The sequence below is a fragment of the Glycine soja genome, chromosome 7, assembly GCF_004193775.1.
Source record: "Glycine soja cultivar W05 chromosome 7, ASM419377v2, whole genome shotgun sequence".
Classification (NCBI taxonomy): domain Eukaryota; kingdom Viridiplantae; phylum Streptophyta; class Magnoliopsida; order Fabales; family Fabaceae; genus Glycine; species Glycine soja.
Genome location: NC_041008.1, coordinates 31,419,915 through 31,445,212, shown reverse-complemented (window position 1 = coordinate 31,445,212; position 25,298 = coordinate 31,419,915). Strand labels below are relative to the sequence as shown.

The following is a 25,298-nucleotide window of genomic DNA, read 5'->3' as shown; positions in this document are numbered from 1 at the left end:
TCATGTGTCCTCCACTTTCGAGTTTGGAGCTTTGTTTCATGATTGCCTAAGAGAGGACCCTCAAGGCAATCTGTAACACCCTGATATATATATATATATATATATATATATTATATATATATATATATATATTATTAGTAATTATGTTTGATTATTTGTTGTGTTATTTTCATCCGTAATTATTTTTAAGGAAGTTAATTTAATTAATAGAGGGGTGGATAGATAAGGATGTAGCTTCTCAAAGAAGCCTCTTGAGAAAGCTTCTCAAAGAAGCCACGAGGAAGCTTCTAGAGGAAGCCTCTTAATGAAGCTTCTAGAGAAAGCTACATGTAGCGGCCTCGGTAAAAACGCTGCCCAGCCTTCATTAACCGTTGGATCTTCTCAAAATTTGGTCTGCAACTTCACAAAACACTTTTCAATGATCTGACCGTTGGGATCTTTGAGAAGATGTCTGGAGTGTGCTAGAAGCCTCTTAATGAAGCTTCTGGAGGAAGCCTCTTAATGAAGCTTCTAGAGAAAACTACATTAAGCTGCCTCGGTAGAAACGCTGCCCAGCCTTCGTTAACCGTTGGATCTTCTCTAAATTCGGTTTGCAACTTCGCAAGACAATTTACCATGATTTAACCGTTGGGATCTTTGAGAAAATATCTGGAGTGTGCTAGAAGCTTCCGTTCCCGAGAGCATCTCTTATTTAAGCATTTCAGCCTTTGCTTTCTTGTAGCTTAGGAAAAATGTCATTTCTTCTTCTTTCTTTCTTCCAAATCCATTTCTAAAGTTCCAAGTACTTTCTCCATCACCCACATCCACCATTAGCCACCACAAACCATCATTTTTCTCCATTGAAAACCCACACCGAGAGGAACCCTTCAACCGAAGCAGAATTTCCAACTTGGCTTGCGGTTTCGGTAGAGAACGAAATCCCTAATCTGATCTTTCATTTTCTTTCGAGGTAACCATGGTTCTATGCTTGTTTCTTGTTAGTTTCATCTTGTCTTTGCATCTTTTCTAACTTTGCAACCGCCATTGCATGTCTTATGCTTCCTTTGAAAAACCTTAGAGAAAGAGACTTTGTAAACGTTATCCTTTCATGAAATACATGTTATTTTCATAACCTACACTGAACCCCGGTCACATTGGCGTGGTCGGAATTTCCAAATTACGTTCCTTTGTAAAACCCAAAATACTCTCAGCTCTTTCATGTAGTAATGTGGGTGTTTGACCCAGAGCACTGTTACTAGCTTTGTTTTCTTAAATCCATACTAAGTCTCCTTCGTTTTGGCATGGTAGAGGCTTGTGTGGAATCGACAAGCAAGGACAAAAAGGAATCTTCAAGTGACGCGACGAGGAATCCGTGGGGTAGCTCACTATAGGTAAGGGGAGTTTATTATAAAATTTACCATTTTAACACCATAGTCAGGGAACCTAGCTATGAGGATATCTGCCTGTCCCTGTTGCATGCTGATTTTTCTTCAAAGAAAATTACGTTTTAACTAATGGGATGCGATATATATATGTATTGTGATGAATGATATTGTTTTGGCTGTTTGAAGACTGTGCGTGTGGAAATGATATTGTTGTGTTTGTTTGAATTGTTGTTGATGTTGCTATTGAGGATTTTAATTGATATGTGATGATAATGATGATATTGATTTGAGATGACATTGTTAATAAAGACCATGTCAACATGAATTGTTATTATTGATGAATATGTGAATATGAAATGAGGTTGTTGTTGTTGTTGATAACGTCATTGAGATGAGATGATATTTATGTTGTGAATGACATGGAAATACGATTTGTTGATTGATGTTGGAAATGCATTGGCATGTTCATGTTGTGTATGTTCGTGGGGGGCACTGTGCACTGACCTTTCAGGGTCTTTGGCACTAGCTTTTGGCCACGTTCATACGTTGGATGTTGTGTATGATCGTGGGGGGCACTGTGCATTGACCTTTCAGGGTCTTTGGTACTAGCTTTTGGCCACGATCATACGTCGTATGAAGTGTATGTCATAGGGGGGTAGAGTGCACTGACCTTGTCGAATGGCCCAGACGTGGGTAACTAGCGTGGTTAGAGAATCTAAGCATTCCTGAGGGGATGCTTAGGTGCTTTAATTGGTCCATGGTCTTTGGCATTTACCTTTGGTCGTGATCATAGCTCATACGACACAGGAAATAGAGTAACTGTGGCCAAGTGTACTTTGTACTAGGGGGCTGTCACCTGGTAGGGAACACCTTTGGGCTCCCAGGCTGATCACCTATGGGAGGGGGGCTGTTACGTGCACAACCGGGTGGTCTCGACAAACTCAGCACAGTTCCCTAAGTGAGAGTGTCGTGTAGACACGCTTAGGCTATTTCCTGATATTTGGTTGTTGTTGGTACGTACCACATTGCATCTGAGTGTTGAGTTAGGTGCATGCATCATTCTGTACAGTCTTGATTGGGTCCATGGATGGATGATGAGTAATTGTTGGATGTGAATGATGATTATTTGTTGGATATGAGTGTTGAATAATGATTGTTGTGTATGCTTATCATGTTTGCCTATGTTCCTTGCTAATTGTGGTTATTTGGAATTGGTATTGGTTCTTTTATAATAAACTCACCCTTGCAATTTTGTATCGTGTGGTTGATACCTGTGATGATCACGAACCTTGTTCGTGGGAGCAGAATGACAGTGGCAGGGTGTAGGGAGTAAGATTCTGGTGAGGAGCCGCCGAGCCGACGTGATGACGTTGGCATTATTTTGGGAGAGAGTTGTGTTTTGTAATCAACTCCTCCGTAGTTGGCTTTTAAGTTTTATTTTGTTGAGTTAAAGATGTAAACCTGGAATTTTAATTATATATATATATATATGAACATATTTAATTTTCGTTATGTGTATGACATGTACTGAATTATTGTTTCTATGTAATTATGCATATTCACTTAAGTAATGACGTGTTGTTGGATGAATTTATGTTGTGACAAAATCACTTCTATTTTCATAATCAAAAATTAAGGGAGTTCTTTTTATAAAAATTGAAATTATCGAATATTAGAGTGTGGATACCGTAGCGACGAGGCGGGTCGTTACACAATCCTCCATTCTCATCCTTTTCCGGAGCCACATGAATGAATTGCGTTGTCATTCATGTGTCCTCCATTTTCGAGTTTGGAGCTGTGTTCCATGATTGCCTAAGAGAGGACCCTCAAGGAAATCCTCCATTCTCATCCTTTTCCGGAGCCACATGAATGAATTGCGTTGTCATTCATGTGTCCTCCATTTTCGAGTTTGGAGCTGTGTTCCATGATTGCCTAAGAGAGGACCCTCAAGGAAATCCTCCATTCTCATCCTTTTCCGGAGCCACATGAATGAATTGCGTTGTCATTCATGTGTCCTCCATTTTCGAGTTTGGAGTTGTGTTCCATGATTGCCTAAGAGAGGACCCTCAAGGAAATCCTACATTCTCATCCTTTTCCGGAGCCACATGAATGTTATTGCTTAGGGCTGTTCATGTGTCCTCCACTTTCGAGTTTGGAGTTGTGTTCCATGATTGCCTAAGAGAGGACCCTCAAGGCAATCCTCCATTCTCATCCTTTTCCGGAACCCCATGAATGAATTGCATTGTCATTCATGTGTCCTCCATTTTCGAGTTTGGAGTTGTGTTCCATGATTGCCTAAGAGAGGACCCTCAAGGCAATCCTCCATTCTCATCCTTTTCCGGAGCCACATGAATGTTATTGCTTAGGGCTGTTCATGTGTCCTCCACTATCAAGTGCGAAGCTTCTGGTGACTGGGAAGCATGTTATTCTGTTGTTTTCCAGATCGGTTCCTTCGCCAAGTATGTGTATATGTGTATATGTGTATTATATTCGTTGTTCTGGTTGTTGTTTGTATTTTGTTTTGTGTAGAAGAAAAAAAGAAGAAGTAGAGATGAGAGTCGTCATCACGGAAAGAGTAGGACGGACGAAACCAGTGTCCTATCTTTGCTTTCCTCTTATCTCCGATGAGAGGTAAGTAAAGAGGGGCAACTATCATACCCTAATTTCGTCCGGGGATTATTACTTGATGACATGCAACCTTTTCAGGTACTTGGCGTCCTTTGTTGCACAATGAATGAAGTCCCGAGACGTGTCAGAAATCAAAAGGAAGCAGGCTTGCGCGATCCGTGAAATTCCGTAATGTGGCGGAAGTCGAAAAGAGGTGTTTTTGCACAATCCGTAAGTTTCCGTAACTTCTTCGAAAGCTAAAAAAGAGTAAATACATAATCCGTAAGGATTCGTAACCTTGCGGAAGGAAAATAAGTATCGTTACGAAATTCGTAAAGTTTCGTAACGTTACGGAAAAAGAATTACCAAAAAAATAGAAGGGGTGCATTTAGTAAAAAAGGGGGTGCAAATAGCAACCAGGCCCACTTGGGCCCTCCAGAAGATTCTTCCAGAAGGCTGTTGCTTCTGGAGGAAGCAACCTTGCTCGCCTGGGCGAGCTGGGCGGCAAGCTTCTCCCCTATTTTGCTATAAATAGGGGATGAAGTGAAGAAGAAAAGGGTTCAGCCCCTTAGGCACTTCTCTCTCTCTCGAAATAGCTGAGGAAAATTAGTTCCGTGAAGAAAATCCAAGCCGAGACGCTTCCGTAACGTTTCCGTAACGTTTCCGTGAGTAATTACGCGAAGATTCTCGACCATTCTTCAAGATTCATCGTTCGTTCTTCGTTTTGTTCAGTCTTCAACGGGTAAGTACCTCAAACCAAGCTTTTCAATTCATTCTATGTACCCGTGGTGGTCCACATTTTGTTTCATGTATTTTTGTTCTTGTTTTCATTTACTTTTTATACCCCCTTTTGACGTGCTTAAGCCATTTATTTAAGTCATTTCTCGCCTAATCTAAAAATAAAATAAATTTCCACCGATCGTTTGAATTGTATCATCCGTTAATTTTGGTTAAAATGAATTCCGACCGTTCGGTCGTGCCGTAACCACATTGGAAATCAAAAAAGAGGTAAAAATAATATAATAATCAAAAAATACCTTTTAGTAAAATAAAGCGAAAAATCAATCGGACGTTTCTTCTTTGGGATTTCTCATTCTTAATTGAATTGACTAATAACTAAAGTGAAACTAAGGCTAAAATCAAACTCGCCTAGTCAAGCTCGTCCACAAAAATAGGTTTTTGAAAGTTTATCATTTCAGTTTCTTACTAAGTAAAAAAGATCATTTTTAAGGTCCAACGCCTTAAAATAATCACCCCTCAAGTAAAAAGAATCGCTTGATTCATGCATAAGAAAGAACTACGTAGGTCTGATTTCCTCTCCAAAGGAGGGTATGTAGGAGCAAAAGCCCCGCTTTTGTCGACCTCAAAAAATAAAAAGAAGTAAAAGTTAAGATAACACAATTCCACAATTCTAAAAAATAGGTTGTTGTCCTTTGAGACAAACGTGAGTGGTGCTAATACCTTCCTCAAGCGTAAATACAACTCCCGAACTTAGAATTTTCATTTTGACCGGTTTCCTCTGGTTTTTCCGACGTTTTCCACAAATAAACGTTGGTAGCGACTACGCGCATCTTTCCTCCTTTGGAAAGCGCACCCGTGAGCCTCGCCCTCGCTCGCCCGCGAAGGGCACGTTGCGACAGTTGTCGTCCCTTGTGACGGATGCGTGGGGTGCTAATACCTTCCCCGCACGTAAACAACTCCCAAACCTTTGTTCTTAAAATTCGTAGACCCACTTTTGGTTTTTTCTAACGTTTTCCTCAAATAAACATTGGTGGCGACTCCACGCGTTTTCCTTCCTTGGAAGACGCACCCGTGGCCTCCCATCACCCTCCCGCCGAAGGGTAGGTTACAACACTTACAAGATGAGAAGGGTTCAGTTTGGCCAAATATGTTTCACAAGAGTCACGAGAGGCTAGGGGTGGGCCGGCACAAAAAGGTAAGTGATGAAGAGGCTAGCAAGCAGTGACCTGAGTGACGAAGGGGTGACCTGAGTGTATGTAGGGCAAGTGAGTGTACTGAGGTCACGAGAGTCTGACTAGAGTCATGTGACTATAATTCCATGCAAACCACGACGGTGTCCACAAAAGCAACGTCGTGGAAGTTTCCGTACAGCAGTTCGAAGACGGGTTTTTACATGACTGTCTTCGTTTTCGAACTTCATAATTACGAAAGTGCCACCGCGTATTATACCACAGCGGTTTAGGAGGACTGATGTGGTAAGTGTGTCATCAAAAGAGCTTTTTTTAGTAGTGTATATCTACTTTCAAGAGCTTCCAGGAATGAAATCCCTAGGTTCAGATTGTGGGCACAAAAAAAATGACCCTAATTTTTCTCACTTTGCATGAAAGTACCGGAATAATTTGCTGAATGTGGAATATATCAAAGATTTAGATTAGTTCGGTTCATGGAATTATTTTAACATATATATTAAATTGTTTTTTTACTGCACATATATTAAATTGTTAGAGATATATAGTTCCGTGTGTATATATAGTATAAAGGTTTTAGCATGTTAAATCATAAAATATTGATCTCAGAAGAGCATTTGTTAAGTTTGATAACATTATAACTATTGGTGAGGTCCAACCTTATGTCCAAAAGCTCACATATTTGTATACTATTAAAAAGAATAGAATAGTACAATTAATAAGATTAGGGAATAACCAAATAAAGAATTGTTTACAAATTACACTGTATTTTGAAGATCTTTTACGATATTCTAACATATTCTCTCATACACTAGATATTTTGTGCATATTCTAACACCAGAACTAAATGAGTTGGACAAGTATAATAAGAGTGTCTTACTGACCTTCAAATGCAACCTTGTACCTTTCCATGAGTTTCTTTTTTCCATGTTAATATAGAAAAAGTAGCTGACAATCGTTATCAACCTGTCAACACAACTAGAAATTAGTTGGGAGCACCTGCAACAAACTAGTAGCGGCCATTTGATAATTGGAGCAAGAGACTTTATCCAACAAGATATGTAATAACTTGATGATACCACCTCAAAGAAAATCAACTGAAGAAAAACAATTTGGCCTTAAAGTCTTAAAGTATCATAAACGAGATACAGAAATTAAGCATGAGGAGCATTTTGCTGCTTTTATACGCGCCCGATGTAGAGAGAACTGGATACAACTAAATATTGTGGTTAGAACATTGCCATCTTTCTTTCCCCCCTTCCTAACCCACCTTCTCCAAATTTTAATCATTGTTTAAACTATATTTATCCCAAAACCACCTCCCTAATAACCCCTTAATTTTTCTCTCAGGCACACTTTTCTACATCTCTTAGACTCTTCATGCTTCTCTCTCCCTCTAGTCAAAAGAGAACACCACCCTTTTTCCTCATCCTCTTCTTTACATGACATCACTTTTTTTTCATTTTACCTACAACACAACAACGTGAATTAAACAAAAAACACAATAACACCACACAGCCATGACAGACAGGGTGTATCCATCGGCCAAGCCCGCCATGATTAATGGCAGTGCCACCAACCCATCTTTCCCGACAACAAAGGCTCAACTTTACGGTGCCACCCACCCCACCTATCGCCCTCAGCCCCACCATCAACGTCGGTGCTGCTACACCTTTTTCTTCTGGCTGATCCTCACCGTGCTGATCGTCACCGTGTTGATCCTTCTCCTCCAGATCGACATCACCGACAAGGTGTTCTAACTCCTCTACCGTTCCCACCACCCCACCTTCATCGTCATGTCTTTGAAACTCTACTACTTGAACCTCACCTCCAACACCCTAAACTCCTGCTTCGACATCATTGTCTCTGCCATGAACCCCAACAAGAAGATCCTCTTCGCCTACAACCCCACCTCCATAACCATCCTCTCTGGCTACATCAACGTTGACGACGGCACCATCCCCGGCTTTCAGCACCCGAAGAAGAACACCATGCTATCAAAGCCTCCATCCTCAGCTCTGGCCACGTGCTCCAAAGTGACGAAGCCTCACGCTTGAAATCCAGCATGAAGAGCTTGGCGCGGCAGAAGTCGTTCCCCTGTTCGAAGGGGACGTCAATGACGGCGATGTGGATGTAGTTTTCTATCGGTGGTTGGAAAAGGTGGTGGCGATTTTGAAAGGTCTGGAAAGCTATGATAATGATGGTGTTGAGGAATGTGGTGTCGTTTCAATTCGAAGATGAGTTTGTGTGTGTGAGGGACAGATAGACAGAGGGATTCAATTCGCTCCTAGCTTTTAAATAATTTCAAAAACATTTCATGATGGTTATATAATTAACCATCGTTGAACATTACTTTCTAAGACGGTCTCTACAAAACCATCATTGTTGAAAACCATATTATCGAATTGTCACCACAAAGACATTTTAAGACGGTTTTTGAAAACCATCATAATTTCGTTGTCAAAGAATGTAATTTTTTTAATAGTGATAATATTTTCTGATATTACTTTTTTTTATTATAGGCTCCTTATTTATTGCTTTTCCCTTAAATGAAATTATTCCTTCAAATATAGAAATAATTCGTTGGAAAATACTCTTGGTTCTAGAAAATTTTACCTAAATGTCCAATATCTTGCAATAACATTGTGTTGTGCTTACATGTTGAGCAGGTTTTATTTTCAAACATTTATAGAGAATATTGGTGGGAAATGAACTCTTGCTTGGTGGAACCGTGGAAGAGTACTTAAAGCAGCATTCATAATTGTTTGGTGGTCTATTTCTCTTTATCATTTAGAAATAAAAGAAACAATATTATAAATTCATTCTACAGTATCTTTGGACACAATATATAGGGGAATTCCTAGGGGCACCCAGCAACATTGCTGGTGCACCCAACAATTTTTCAAAACCCCCAAAATACCCTAAACGTTTTTCTTTTATAAAAAGATGCTTTTTATTTTTTTTTCATCGTTGCTTTCTTTGTTTCTCCGTGGTGCTTGTGTTGTGCGATATTTCTCCGTGCTGGTTATGCTTGTGCTCTGCTTTGGTGTGATATTTGTCAACTAAGGTACATAGCTTTTGTGTGTATCATTGTTTATTTTGGGTAGTGGAATGGTGTAAGTGTCTGATTTGAAGCAAATGAAGAACATCTTCTGCGAAATTCCACGGAAGAAGTTTTCTTCCGCTATTGAAATTACAACTGCGGAAGAAGGTTCTTCCGTGGATTAATTTGTTTTATGATTTGTAGTTTTAAGATTATTTTGAATGTTATTTTGGTTAATTCTATTTGTAATGTATGTGAAACATAAAAATATATTTCTTGGTTGAAGTGTTGATTTTTTTGCCTAGGTTGAAGTATTTTTTGGTTAAATGAACTTTGTAGGTTATAATTTTGAATTATGTAATTAAAAGTTGAATTTGGTTGTTGTTAAAATATTGATGTATATGTAGATTAAATATTTGTGTGAGGTTGTCAAATGTTGAATTAGTTCGATATTCATAGTTTGTAAATTTTTTTGGGTTGTTGTATTGCTCAAATTATTTAGTTGAATGTTGAATTAGGTGATAGTTAGAGTTTGAATTAAGATGGACGAAGATCAATGGGCATATTACAGTACGATGTCCGAAGAAGTTGATATGGATTTTCAAGATGAACAAGATTATGGTGTGAATGAAGGACATGTTGATTGTTCAGACGCTTTTAATACTTCTCAGGTAATTATGTCGATCAGTTTGAGTTGTTTGGTTTAATGTATGATTTGTGTAAAAATTAATATGTTGTGGTTGTGTCCTAGGTCTTCGCAACCCGAGAAGATGTTTAGCAGTGGGCTCGAACGGTTGCCCATGAAAATGGTTTCGTGGCAATAGTTATGAGGTCTGATACATATACTGGTAGTAGAGGAAGAACTTCATTTGTGTTAATTTGGTGTGAAAGGAGTGGTAAGTACAAGTGTAGGAAGAAAGAATTTGTTAGTAGAGACACAGGCACTAGAAAATGTGGTTGTCCCTTTAAGATTCGTGGAAAACCAGTACATGGAGGTGAAGGTTGGACGGTGAAGCTGATATGTGGGATTCACAACCATGAATTGGCGAAGACCTTAGTTTGAAATCCATATGTTGGGATATTGACAGATGATGAGAAGAATATCATTGCTGATATGACGAAGTGGAATGTGAAACCAAGAAACATCCTGCTAACGTTGAAGGAGCACAACGGCAACAGTTGCACCATAATCAAACAAATCTACAATGCAAGAAGTTCATATCGTTCTTTAATCAGAGGAGATGACACTGAAATGCAACACCTAATGAGGTACCTTGAAGGTGACCAATACATTCATTGGCATAGATTGAAGGATTAAGATGTGGTGCGTGATTTGTTTTGGTGTCACCCAGATGCAGTTAAGTTATGTAATGCATGTCATCTTGTTTTTTTGATAGACAGTACCTACAAAACAAATAGGTACAGGCTCCCATTGCTTGACTTTGTGGGGGTGACACCAACCGGGATGACTTTCTCTGCTGGGTTTGCATATCTGGAGGATGAGCGCGTGAACAATCTTGTATGGGCATTGGAATGGTTTCAAGACCTTTTTCTAAGAAACGATCGCCTCCCTGTTGTTATTGTCACTGACAGAGACCTAGCCCTGATGAATGTTGTGAAAGTTGTGTTTCCGGAGTGTACGAATTTGTTGTGCAAGTTTCACATAGACAAGAATGTGAAGGCAAAGTGCAAAACGCCAATTGGTCAGAAGAATGCTTGGGACTACGTAATGGATAGCTGGGGTAATCTGGTAGATTGTCCTTCGGAACAGGAGTTCCCTGAGCACCTTCAAAGGTTTCAAGTAGTGTATTCCCCGTGGCCAATGTTCATTGACTACGTATGTGAGACATGGATTGTCCCACACAAGGAGAAGTTTATCACGGCCTGGATGAATAAGGTGATGCACCTAGGCAACACAACAACAAATAGGTATTTACATATTTTATTATTTTGTCAAGTTTGTTTAAATGATTGTTTTAGTATAAATGATTGTTATTGATTTGTGTTGTATGTTGTGTGTTTTAAATGTAGGGTTGAATCTGCTCCTTGGTCTCTGAAAAGGGTATTACAAAATAACGTTGGAGACCTCTGTAGTGTTTGGGATGCAATGAACAACATGATGACGCTACAGCACAATGAAATTAGAGCATCATTTGAAACAAGTACGCATGTCGTTGGTCATGTTTTTAAGAAAACCTTATACAAAAGGCTTCTGGGAATGGTCTCAAGGTATGCTTTAAATGAAATTTCGGTTGAGTTTGAGCGCGTACGTCATTTCAAAGACAATCCGTCTTCTTGTGGTTGTGTCTTGAGAACCACACTAGGTCTTCCTTGTGCATGCGAGCAACAAAGGTATGATGGTGGCAGCATCCCACTGGATGCAGTCCATATGTACTGGAGGAGACTTAGTTTTTCAGACCAGGGGCTATGTGAAGAAAGAGATGGATAGAATATATAAAAGATTCGAGGAACTTGATGTTTGCGGGAAAGTTACTTTCAAGAGTAAACTCCGAGAATTTGCGTTTCCCGATGAGACCTCTATGTGTCCTCCTCCGCCAAAGGTTAAGACAAAAGGTGCCCCGAAGAAAGTAATGAAAAGAAGAGAAAGATCGACAAAGTGTGATCCATCTTATTGGGAGTATGTTGATGCTTATCATTCGGTTCAAAACAGCAACACCTCAGTCAGACCTAGTGCATCATCTTTTGAACCACTGAAGCCAGCAAGGATGATCCCGATGTTGGATCAATTTGCACCATTTATGCATGGTTTCATTGAGGACGTTGTTGATGTGAAAGCGGATGGTAATTATGGATATCGGTCAATTTCCACTTTGTTAGGTATGGGAGAAGTGTGTTGGGCCGTGATGCGTAACTAATTGATTAAAGAACTTGGCAAATGGTCACAAGACTACATAAAGATCTTTGGTGGCACAGAGAGATTTGAACAGCTGAGGTTGTCCCTACACGTGGATGGGTTATCCAAGGTATGTGTTTTATTCTTTTTATTTATATAAATAATGTTTACATGAGTGACACGTGTATTTTTTTTGTGATTTAGGTTAGTGTGGACAAATGAATGGATATAACGGATATGGGATATGTAATTGCGTCAATATATAATGTAATCCTTGTATCGTTGTCACGACAACAGAGCTTCACATTTTTACCTCTCAGAAGTCGGTCATGTGTTTGGCAGTCATTTTGTTCAGGTCCATTGAAAATTCGTTTACTCAAATAATTTCAATTATTGAATGAGTTGGTTTGTTCGTTTAAGTTATTATTGTAATTTCACTTACAACAGGTTTATCTAAAAGATCGTTGTCCCTTACCGCCTATAGCATTGTTGTGGTCAAACAATTCGTATCCGGAGGCAAAACAGTGGCCAACTGCATATATAGGTAGAATGCAGCACTACTTAAGCCTAATAACAATTAATACAACACACGTAGACCTAAGCAGACACTGAACTTGTAATATTTATGTATCTATATTTACGATTGGATTTTTGTTCATTTAATTAATCAGTATTGAAATACTAATGAATTGTTGCGTGAACAAATTGACTAGCTTGTCCATTTAAAAGCAATTACGTGATAAAACAATTACTAGTGTGAGTCAACATTGATTGATGTGACACGATAATTACTGACGTGACACGATAATGCTTTACTTGTAAACTTAAAAATGAAAAATATTCACGGGTCTGTTAAAAGTGAAGCCATGCACCTGCCTGGGCCATGTATATAAATGAGACATGGGCATGTCCATGGTACTCAATAGCAAGTGGTATTCATAGTCTGTCAAAAGAAATTTCGATAAACAATGACATTCTTAGGAGAAACTTCGTCTCAGACAATTGTCAACTCAAAGTTGGCATTCATTTTTCCAAATGGAGCCATCATTCACAATGAGTGTGGGGTTTATTTTCAAAGTTCTACTCCAGTGCCCATGAGAGTACCAAACCTGTGCGATTTTTCAACTCTTAAAAGCATAATACATAACACCCTTCAACTAAACAACAATCAAGTTGTGGATGAAATTCATTACCGGCAACCGCTCAAAGATACAAGTAACAATATTCACTTCCAATGTATGCAATTGAAACATGACATGGATGTGAACACCATGTTAATGTGTAATGATCAATTTTCATGTGTTGGATTGATTGAGTTGTTATGCACCGTTGGTAGAACACCAGATGCAATTTTAAACTTACTTGAATGCCCCAGCATCCCTACTCATGATGCGGTTCTGTATTACAATGAAAGGTGGAACATGCCATGCCAAAACAACTTTGTGGGTTACGCGTTCACAGGAATAAATCCCCAAAAAATTAATATTCCAAAAGGATGTACCATAGATGAACTGAAGGATTTGATCAAGCAAGTAGCACCTAAAGGGAATCCTCCTCATGGGATTCATGAATCCCAACTTGTAAGGCGTTGGTTTTATCGACAACCTGCTCATTTGGAGTATTCTGACAAAGTTTTAAAATTTGAAATTATTGAGCTGAAATCTGACGACGATGTGTTAAAGGTGTTGGTAGAGTCCAATTACTGGAAACAATTTGTGCCAATAGAAATTTTGGCTCTCTTTAGTAAAGTGGATTTGGAAAATGAGGACGAGGTGCTTACGTCCTTGCATGTTTGAATGCTAGTTATATGTTGTGGTGTTTTGTGCAAATTATATTTGTGTCCATCATGTTCAAGTGAATGTAATGTGTTAGTGTGTCAAATTGTTATGTTTGTGACCCATTTGTTATGTGTATTATGTATGAAACAGGGGTACTTAGGCATGTTTCTAACAGGCCCAAAACCAACTTTTTTTTATTTTTGGTGCCTCGGTTTGAGGTGCGATTCGATGGAACGGAGCACTGCTTTTATTTTTTTTCGGTTCCTTGACGTGCAAACATCACAAATAGGGGCCCTCGACAGTCTCAAGCGACTCCCACATAATTTAAAAAAAAGCCCAAACAGGGGTACTTAGGCATGTTTCTAACAGGTCCAACTTTTAAATTTTTTTTCTTTAATAAAATTATGATGTCATCATTTTTATTTTTTCTTTCCATGTTTGAATGAATGGAATAAGATATTATTTTCAATATGACAATTTTTTTCTTTTCCTAAAACAAATAATATTTATATATTTATATTAAATTACAAAGCAGGAGAAAATCTCCTTGTTAAATTATTTTATCTTCTTTATTTTATATATTCAAATACCATTATAAATGTGACTCATGTGTGTGGTTTATATTTAAATTTCAAAGCATATATTTATAGAGAGACAAACATAAATCATAAATGATGTAAGTAAATGTGTTTTATCACATACATAAACAAATACTAAAATTAATAATTTAAATACAATAAAAATATAAATCCTAATCTATGCGGCGTCTCTATCGCGGCCTAAGACTTCCATCAGCAGCGTCACCTCTAGCTCTCCTCAGACAACGAGTCATGATGTCATATAAGTCAGTGCCTTCAGTGACCATCCTAAGGTTGATGACCCGCTCCAAATCCTCAGCAATCACTCCTAAATCCTCAACCATCCCTTGACATCCTTCACAATCAACCTGTCAAAGTCAAAATAACAAAGTCAGTATCACATTTTTAAAAAATTTAAATTATGAAAAACTACACAAGTTATGCTTACCATTGAATGCGTAGGGAGATCGGACGCAACTGAAACCTCGGGGATAGGTGGCTCGACGAACTCCTCATCATGAGAGGGAGGCGGATGTCTCGGCTCAGCAGTCTCCTCGATCGGCGTGACGAACGGGTGCAAAATCCAAAAAAACCAGTCCATGTAGTCTGGTGCCACCTGCCCAAGAACTACACAGAGCTCCCCTACAGGCACCAAATGGTCTGAAAAATGCAGTCACCGGTCATCTATATCATCACCCATCAAAGAATCACAAATCAACAGCGGAGGGACGGTCTGAATATAGCCAAACTGTCGAAGAACCCGCTCAGGTGGAACGTACACGACAATCTGACCCCATCTGAGCTGGCCGGTGTACGACGATATCAAGTCAAAGCCCCTGACTCCTCGATGCTTAGCATAGGGCATCCAGCACACGTCAGTCACAGTCAGGGCATCCATACGTCTCTGATATGGGGCTCCCTTGATCCTCGTCATATGAGCCTTACCCATAAGCCACCTGCAGGCCCGTGGGCTCCCCTCATCATAAGCATCATGAACGACGCATGTATGCACTGTAGGAAAGTGCTCATATATCCAGCACTACAAACACATAGTGAACATCAATAAAAACAAAAGGATTCAATGCTACTTCAATTTAAATTATCAGTAATAATACATACCTGAAGAAGTGTAATGTAATCGCCCATCTGCCGTGTAGAGGCTTGCGACGCGTCGTTCAGATGCTCGTACATGTGGACCAATGCAGCCGCTCCCCAAGCGAATCCCCCTGCCTAGACTAGGTCCCTGAAAGCCTCCAGGTGCACGACATGTACATGGGTTGAACTCTTGTTGGCGAAAAGAGTGCAACCCACCAAGTGGAGCAGATACGTGCAGGCTGCTACAACCCATCGTCTGGCCCTACACTGGCTCTCATACACGTCCCGAAGCCACCCCAACCGGACATGAGGCCCACCAGCCTATCGGGTCTCAGCTGTAGCCTCCTCATGACTCACCTCAAGAAGCTCCGTCAGTAGACCAATCGCGTCTAAAGTAACCAGCGGCTCAAACTTATGCAGCACGCCAGTGATGGGAACGTGTAGGAGTGACGCCATGTCATCCAACGTGATCATCAACTCGCCTACTGGCAGGTGGAACGTGTTAGTCTCACGATGCCACCTCTTGACGAATGTGGATATGAGTCCAGGATCAGTGGTGATAACAGAACACCTGATCAGTGGACTCAATCCGGTGGCAGCAATCATGCCTTCGATCTCAGGCGCTGGTCTCCCAATTTTATCTACTTTTCTACCATGGGATACCAACTTCAGATCGGGTCCTTCCTAAATTGAATAAAAATTTATAATAACGTGTATATAAAAAACAATCCAACTACAAATAATTTTTATGTAATTACTCAACATTAAAAAGTACGTACATGTCCACTCCAGATGCTGTGTGCGACATGCTCAGCAAAACCGGTCAAAACTGATGGGTCACGTAGCCCACAGGGGAATCCCTCATCTCTAGCAAATGACCCCAAGCTCCCATCAGTAGCCACTCCCTCTATGTGAACAGCATCGACGGCGCCTGTCATCTCTGGGGTAGCATTAGACACATGAGGAACATCCTTATGCAACTGAGACACATCCTCGGGTCTCTGTGTAGCGTCCTCATGCACACGAACCCATTGCCTACGTGCTGAAGTAGTAGGCCTGCGACGCCGAGGAACATCAGCCTGATGCGCATCCTCACTAATGCCTCTACCTCTACCAGTTCCTAACACATGACCTAAACCTCGTGTTCTAACTATGATCTGAAATCATGAAGAACATTTACTTTTTTCGGTCAAATTAAATATTCAAATAATTGGTAACAAAGCTTTGTCATTACTAATTTGTTCAAACACATGTTTTGTATGTTTCTCACTAATGTACACACAAGAATTTGCTAGAGTTGGGAGATTCATTTATTTGTAGCTTATTCCAACATATACATTGAATGTTTTTTCTTTTTTGGTCACTAAGGGTGCATGAAAGCTATCTTTCATCACCACCTAGGGTGCAACACAAACAACCACCAAGGGTGCATCAAAAGCAACAACCAAGGGTGCATGAAAAACAAAATCACCACATACATATACAAACCTTAAAGCCTCAAACACCCACATAATACATATAAGTCATAGCTTAGGTTCATTAATCAAAAATTTGCCTTATACAATATCTGCATCTAATTCATATATCAAAGGCAACAATTTCTCATTTCTCATATACATATACACTTTGTAATAGCAAATAAAAAAATAACTAATAATATCAATAAATTGGTGGTTCAGACATAATTTTCAAGAAAAAAAAACCAATATACAACAAAACACGGTCCACAGAAGAAGGTTCCGCAAGTTCTTCCGCGAGAAGGAGAGGTAGCCTGCGGAAGAAGGTTTCGCAGGTTCTTCCGCGAGAAAGAGAGGTAGTCTGCGGAAAAAGGTTCTGCAGGTTCTTCCGCAAGAAGGCACGGGCATCCGCGGAAGGCAAGGTTCTTCTGTGCGTTAGAGTCGGTTCGCCTTTCACCTGCGAAAGAAGGTTCTTCCGCGGGATCTAGCGGAAGAATGTTCTTCACCTTCTTCCGCTTGATCCCGCAGAAGAACCTTCTTCACCTTCTTCCGCTGGATCCCGTGGAAGAACACCTTCTTCCGCTCGAATAACCACAGTCCACTTTCACACGCGTGGAAGAAGGTTCTTCTCCGTGGAAGAACCTTCGTCTTCAACCTCAAGCACCACACATGTCACTAATGTCGTCTATCCTACGACCATTTACGTGATTCACAGAGATACGAGGTTAGAACACTAACCTGGATGGCGGAAGGAAATGAACAAACGGAGGAAGAACCCAATGGAGGATGCCAATGGAGGGGAAGCCGGGGAGAAGAAGCAAAGACAAGAAGAAGCCAACACGGAGGAGAAGAAACGAAGGGCACGAAGAAAGCAAATTTGGAATGCAAATGTTGGGTGCACGGGGGCAACGGAGGAAGGAGAAAGCAGGCCGTGGAAGAAGAAAGACTTATTTTTTAAAAATATATTATCTTCTATTTTTAAATGAAGGGTAATATTGATACTTCATCGAATTGCTTGGTGCACCAGCAATTTTGCTGGGTGCCCCTAGCAACGCCCAATATATAGTGATATGAGGCCGTACGTGTTTACTGCATAGGCCTGCCTTAGGCCCATAAAAAAAATCTCATATATATTTAGTTATTGAATTTTATTGGTTCAATTCTATACGTAAAAGTCTGTGCATGCCATGATGAATGCCTAATGAAAATAGAAAGTGTGAAAGCTCAATTAAAGTCACCGATGCTAACAATTTTTTAAGCCAATATTTTAATGATTTATATGTTAAGTTCTGGAATGTATTTTCAAGGTTATAAAAAGGATAATTAGATAAAGTTATCCTAATGATACACAAGTCATTTTTGCAAATATAAAGTCTATCTTTTTAATATAATAGTAAATTAATAAGAGATAAATTTATTATTAAAATAGAAAGCAGGGGAGCTAGCTTGAGTTATTTTCGGCGATAATAATTAATTGCTAACTACAAATTGGAAAAAAAAATAGCATTTATTACTATTATTATTATAAAATCTAATATTTCTATCACTACTACAAGAAAAAATAATGACATAGCCTACCACAAAAATCATCACTAAAAATGCGTAGATAAATATATTATAAATTTTATTCTAGACCGTTAATTTTAAGGGATCATTTTTTTATTGTTGAAACTTCAAATATTATTTTACATTTGAACATATTTTTATCACTTAATATTTAAATATATATGATTCATGAATTTAATATTTTTTATATTCCATTCTTATAATTTTTAATTACATGAATGTACCCGTGTTCTATAAAACTAATATAGCTTAATACATATCATCTAAAAATTTATATTCTTAACTAAAAAGTACTACAAAGGAATGAAATAAACTAATTAATCATTTTTCGTAGTATGTTATTAAACAATATTACAATTATTATTAAAAATGCTAAAAGATGAATGAAATAATTGATTAAGAATAAAAATTCTTAAAAATAAAATTGTTTGTGTTTAATAGAATAATAAATTAGCTCTAATAGATTGAAAAATAAAATACAATCTATTTACATGATTTACCTGATAGAATAATATTTATTTTAGTTATTAATTGAATTAAATAATATCATTTAATATTTTTGAAATGAATAACTATATAATTATCAAATGAAATTATCCCATAGAATCAAACATTCTTTTATATATATATATATGGGGGCGTAGGTTGGCTGCCTATTTTATAAACTTCATAGGAAAAAAAATATTTTTCTCGTTCATCCCATCATTTTTTCTCTCTTTTATTTTCATCATCATATTCTTTTGAATACTTAAAGTAAAGGGTTAAAGTAGATAATTGATAACAAATTTTTGCAATAAATAAATTCATTATTTTCTCTTTTTTTTTCTTTTGCTTTTTAGTATTGTAGTAAAATATCAAACCCGAAATAGGACTCGGTTTTTGAAAAATTAAATAAAAAGGCAAGAAGATTAATATATATAAAAATTAAAAACCATTAATAAATGATTTTATGACTCAAAAAATTAGAAAAATAATATAAAAATTAATGTTTAGTATTATTTTAAGTCTTTTTAAATTTTTGTGGCCTGGTGATACCAAATTGTGATGGTAATGGATTGATGATTCAAAATTTAGCCTGCTGGTTTATTGTAACGATATCAATCTCCCAAGGATTATTCATCGAGAATGATCAGAATATATACATGAGGTTACACTTTAGTGAAACTACAATTACTCATACTATTACTCCTGGACATAAGCTAAATATATGCTTAATAATTAGCCTGTCATAACTATTGTATATTCTGCATGATCAATTTGACAGATATACTGAAACTATATCTTCTATGATACGGTAGTATTACGTCACTATTTACACCAGATTCTTTGCTAGCTGATTACAGCGTTAATATTTATTGCTTATTTTACATCATATCAAATGTCATGCATGCAGCACTTTCTCTGTAGCTAAATTGAGAATGGCTGAATTGGTGACACACAAGAAAAAAAAAAGTGCAACATCAAATTTCCACGAAGTTGCTGTGTATGAACTTCTTCATTTTCATGCATATTTTCTTTCACAAAACCACCGGAGCTACATTGATAATGACTGAATTGTTGAAGAAATTATGTTTGTCAATGACAAATTTCCAAGAAGTTGCTATGCTAGATGCCACGTCCGTGTTTAATTTTTAAATGCCCTCTTCTTTTATTTTCTTTTTTGAGGGATTCAAATTTGTGTGCTATCTAGAAAACCTTCTAATTGACACAATTAAAATCTAGACATTAAAATGACACATTTATAATAGTTGATTCAACAAAACTGAAATCTAAAAACTAAAATTACACAATTACACACTACTCAAGAAACTAAAAGTACAATTAATCCTTATAAAAACCAACCGGTGTGCCTCGACGACAATTAAGCTTCCATTATGTTTGCTATACATGACCTGCCAAATTTCAAGCACATTTTTTTCTTTCAAAACAAAGCCAATATATATAACCTTAGAGGGGGCGGTTAAGGAGGCTCCCCTCTTTTGGACTTTTCGTTCATATATATATATATATATTGATTTGTATAAAATTATGTAAAATTAATTATGTATGTTGTTATTATAATAATAATTAAAGTTAAGTTATGTAAGATTGTATAATAGTAGATGTGTGATTTTTGTTATTATGGAATAGTTAGGATGATAACTAATGTAAAATTATATAATTAAAATTAATTGTGTATTTGTTATTATTATAATGGTTAAGGTTATTATTATTTTAATTTTATTTATTAACTAATTAAAATAAAAATTAATTTTACTTTTTTGCGTAAAAATAATAAAATACTTAAAAATTGTTATTTATTAAAATTTAAATATTTAAATAATTATAAAAGAAGAAAAAAATTCATCCCTTCTTTAATAAATTTCTAGATCCGTGTCCCTGACTGACCCTGTGTGATTAAATTTTTATTTTAGCTAATTCAAATAATTCTAATTTTTTTCAAGAATTGTGCATTCATTTAATAATTGAACGTAAGTTTACAACTGCCGCTGGAGCTATACATTGAAAACGACTGGAGGGGGAAATAAAGAAGAAAGGAAAATTATATGCCTCTTTACAATTAAATTTCGAAGAAGTTCATAATTGAACAACTCCGGTCGTACCATTAATGTCAAACTGCAACACTTAAAAGTGACCAAAAAAAAAAAAAAGAAAAAAACAGCAACACCTTACAGTAACTATTAAAAAAGCAAACAGCAACAAACAAAAGACAAAACCTAGCTATATACAACTACTTTTAACTGGTGTGCTTTTAGTGATGTTTAACAATAAAAACTGGAGTTTCAACTCAATAAAAAAAATTATGCTAAACATCAGCATAATTAAATTATTGAGGTAAAATTCTAATTTTGATCGAAGAATAACACTATAAATAACTAATTAAGTAGCTATATCTAAGTTCTGCCCAACAAAAAAAAAATGTAGGATATCCTGATCAATCAGAAACAAGGGCTTCCACAAGGGCAGCAATGGCAGATATAGGATTTCCAAAAATAGCTGAAACTACTAACTTGAACACCAACACAGCAATCTTAGTGTACTTCTTGATTCTTCTTGACCTTCTTCCACTTTGCACCATCGCCATGCTTCTCAGTGCAATTTGAGTGTTCTCGCTATCACTACGCATCCCAGTTGAATTTGTTTCTTGAGAGAAATAACCCCTCTTCCAATTCTCAAAAATCAGTTCCTTCACACACGACACATGGTAACAATAATTCCCCCCAGAAGACACATAAGACCACCCTTTAACTCCCTCCACAACATTCCTATGCTTACACTTCCCACACTTGGAGGGAACCTTCTGGCACAGTTCAAGCGTCACGCGCCCTTCTTCATCAGAAAGGCTATGTTTCAGCTTCAAGCAGCATGGATGTAGGTCATATCCTGTGGTAGAGCAGTGGTACACAAACCCCAGCACATCTTTTCCACAGCCATCACAATACCTAGTGCGGTTCCCCGGTGCTTTCTCATGAAACTCGAAATCGCTCTTGGGGAAAAAGGAATGGAAGGCTAGAGAAACAGCTTTCGCACACTCTTCATGGAGGGTGTAACTGCAGTTGCTGCTTTCGCAGTGGTAACTGCATCCTAACCCCATTTGTTTACATCCACTGCATTTGAATGGTGCACCTGGTGGCTTCAGTTGCATTGGTTGTGCATGGCTTGGACAACCCTTCTTAGTACTCATTTCCATATCTCGATCTTGTGACTTTTGATTGTGATGAAATCAAGGACAAGTGTGTGAATATATGTAAATTCTGTTGAAATTGAAGGAAAAACAAGATTAGAAAATCAATGTAATGGTCAAAATTCAAATGCAAAAATATTGGAAATTTTGAGATATATATATATATATATATATATATATATATATATATATATATATATATATATATATATATATATATATATTATAAATTAACAAACTACATAATTCAACTGTGACCAGATATAACAGGAGATTCAATAGATACAGTTCAAAGATGTGAAAGAACAAAAGAAGTAAACTCTACGATTATTGTGAAGATAATAAGAATAATAAGAATTAGAAATTAATACGTACCAGAAATACCACTGTTATATAGGAAAAACGTCTATAATTGCCTTTTTGTTCATAAACATCGCATAATATTACTATTTATAGGCAAAACGTTCAAGTAATGGCTTTGTTTCTTTAAAATAATACTAGTTACTTGGAAAGTAAGGTAGGTCGGTTAATATTGTTTCCGTATCTTGTTTGATACGACAGAAAACGCGTAACTCAGCTTGTTATTGCTTCTGATCCTTCTTTTTTGTTTTGATAGATGCTTCTGATCCTTCTAAGTAACACTTTTTTCATTTACTATTTTATATTTTAGAAGGTGATTTTCCCTTTAAATTGGACGCGCAAGCATGCATGGGTATATGAATGTTGAGGTTAGTTTTCACCTAATTAAAACGGTAAGCTTAAAATTGACATCTATGGACGAATTAGAAATGGTCGTATTGAATTACAGAAATTATGTAATGGTAGTGGTTATCTTTAAGCTAAAACTTGGTCAAACGTAATAATATAAAACCATCACAATTACATGGCAGTAAAAATTGCTTTACTTTTTCTTTACCGCTAAAGTGGAGACAATATTCTTTTCAATATATATTTTGAGAGAGCATTTTTTATATGAATGTATATGGAGAAGATAAAAAGGATGTGAGATAAAATTTAAATATATCAAATATAATATTAATTGATAATTGTTCGATGTACAAATAATGTAACTGCGTTGCATTGAAAACAGGTGAATTGGCTTAAAAATTGCATTTAACTTGTACATATTGGTGATCGATGACAACTTACGGGAAAGTTCAGCAGCATTTTCATGCGTTCTATATTTTATGAGATGACATTAATCTTTTTTACAAGCACTTTTCTTTCAGAAAATAATAATTTATATCAATTCATGCATTTGCGCAGAAATTGAGTTAATATCGTTATCTTTCCAAACATTTACAACAGATGTGTCCTCAACTAATTGGTATATGATTTTGTGTTCTTCTCACTAGCTAGGAACCCCATTTCATAGAAATGTGGTTACGAATTGCGATATGATTCTACAATCCACATTTCCTGTAGTTTCTTTTATTGTATGACTGGCAAACGCGTGTTTCAACTTCTTGTCTTTCAAAATTATCCTTTGTATGCATATTTTAAATTATGATATTTTTCCTATGATTATAATCCAACCGAGCGACATATATAGTACGTCACGTTCAAATTGTATAAAGTAATTAACTATTATATCTACGTAAAAACTAGCCATAGGTTAAGTTGGGACAATGCATTAAATTTACATTATTAAAGTGTATGTTCAGCTTATGCGGGGCATTATATAGGCTTAACTTTCTTTTTTTGAGATAGGCTTGACTGGTACGTGGCATTCATATCAGGTGTTTCAACTTTCAATAATTATAAATAGTCTAAACTTTATAAATATTGGCTTAGCTGGTATGTGTTCAATTATCGTCATCGATCCTTACTTAATAGGAAATCTAAGTTTTCGCAAATTGGGCATATATGGTCTTAAAAAAAACAAAAAAGCCTGCCTCTAAAGAGTACTTTAGGGATCAAAATGAGAAAAATATATTATTTTAAAGATTTAAATGAAACTCTATAAAAAAATTTAGAGACATAATTGAATTTTTTTAGTTTTAGAGATTAAAATAAATAATAACAAAATACAAATTCAGAAATTAAATTAGTTATATATACTCTTATATTATGCACGGCACACCAAACAAACTCTTATATCCTATTGTTTTTAATCATTATAGATTTGATTAATTGACATATCGCTATTATGATCACAACACATATTTAAATTATTTATGGATTACTCAATTTATGATTTTTTTAAATATTAAAATTGAGTTTCTCACTTCGTAGTGCACATTTTGTCCACTGGATAGAAATGCAACTTTTAATGTGACGGATGATTGATTTGCATAGATTATCAAAGGAATATATATATATATATATATATATATATATATATATATATATATATATATATATATATAGTCGAATCAAAAAATATGAATGAATCCATTTTATTTCTTACATTTTCATTCAAACATTTGATATTTTTTCATTTACAAATTTATTCAAATCAAGTGATACTTTCTTTACATTTTCATTGATCATTGGACAAAATTTTAGGAAAAAGAACTTAATTTCAACAATTTTAAAAAAAAAATATGACTTAAAAATGAGATAGTTTAAAATTTTATTTAAGCCTTAAAAATGAAAAAAAATAACATGAATTTCTAATAAAAATAAAAAAATGAGAAATTAACAATTAATAAATATTTTTTTCAAACGTGTGTGTATGCAGTGACGGAGCATTTCAGGGGTGGGGGAGCCACGGTCCCCCCAATTTTTCTTTTCAAACATGTATAGGTATAGATAATTGGCCCTCATTAATACGATTTTTTTTTACTGCATATGAAATATTTTTTTAACATGTGGTTGTAAAAAAACAAAAAGTGAGAGGGTCTTGTCTTAGGATGTGGTTGACCCTACAAAAGTTAGAGTAAATATATGTTATAAAGATACTTATAAAAAAATTAAATCAAATGAATTACTTTAAATCATAAGTTGATCGTTTGGAAAGGGATATGTTATATTATAGCCATGTTGATTATGAATTACTTAGCGATATCGAAAGCTTGATTTCTTCATTATTATTCTTAGCTGTTTTGCTGTACGGTCTACCAATAAGAGCAACTTCAAGGTAAATTTGGATCTATCAGTAGCATTCACTTTGCTTTTAAAAAAGATTAAAATTATTAAATCAATTTTAGCTATAGTATATTATATGTGACTAAAATTAATTTCTCTCACTCTTTGACTAAATATGTCCCCTTTATACGTGTGTAAGAATGTATATATATCTTGATAGTCAAAATTAAAATTTAATTAAATGTACAGGACTAGTTAAAAAATTACAGCATGTCTATGCTTTAGTTTTTATTATTTGTGTAAAATCTAAAAG

The 25,298-nt window shown here is 36.3% G+C and overlaps 2 protein-coding genes, 1 long non-coding RNA gene and 1 pseudogene across 3 annotated transcripts; 2 read left to right on the top strand and 2 right to left on the bottom strand.

Moving 5' to 3' along the window:
* The first annotated feature begins 907 nt into the window (after window positions 1–907).
* Window positions 908–2,718, top strand: LOC114419289. Its single transcript, XR_003668229.1, has 3 exons — window positions 908–949; window positions 1,288–1,370; window positions 2,670–2,718. It is a non-coding gene; the product is annotated as an uncharacterized LOC114419289 (long non-coding RNA).
* A 4,701-nt stretch (window positions 2,719–7,419) lies between these two features.
* On the top strand, window positions 7,420–8,036 carry LOC114420580 (annotated as a pseudogene).
* A 7,532-nt stretch (window positions 8,037–15,568) lies between these two features.
* LOC114420579 (protein MAIN-LIKE 1-like) lies at window positions 15,569–16,758 on the bottom strand. The gene is made up of 3 exons (XM_028386439.1): window positions 16,726–16,758; window positions 16,027–16,404; window positions 15,569–15,931 (listed from the first exon to the last, which is right to left on the bottom strand). Exons 1-3 carry the CDS (start codon window positions 16,756–16,758, stop codon window positions 15,569–15,571), a joined length of 774 nt encoding a protein of 257 aa, XP_028242240.1.
* A 4,065-nt stretch (window positions 16,759–20,823) lies between these two features.
* LOC114419288 lies at window positions 20,824–22,428 on the bottom strand. Its single transcript, XM_028384935.1, has 2 exons — window positions 22,331–22,428; window positions 20,824–22,025 (listed from the first exon to the last, which is right to left on the bottom strand). Exon 2 carries the CDS (start codon window positions 21,959–21,961, stop codon window positions 21,206–21,208), a length of 756 nt encoding a protein of 251 aa, XP_028240736.1. The 5' UTR covers window positions 21,962–22,025; window positions 22,331–22,428; the 3' UTR covers window positions 20,824–21,205.
* Window positions 22,429–25,298: the final 2,870 nt, after the last annotated feature.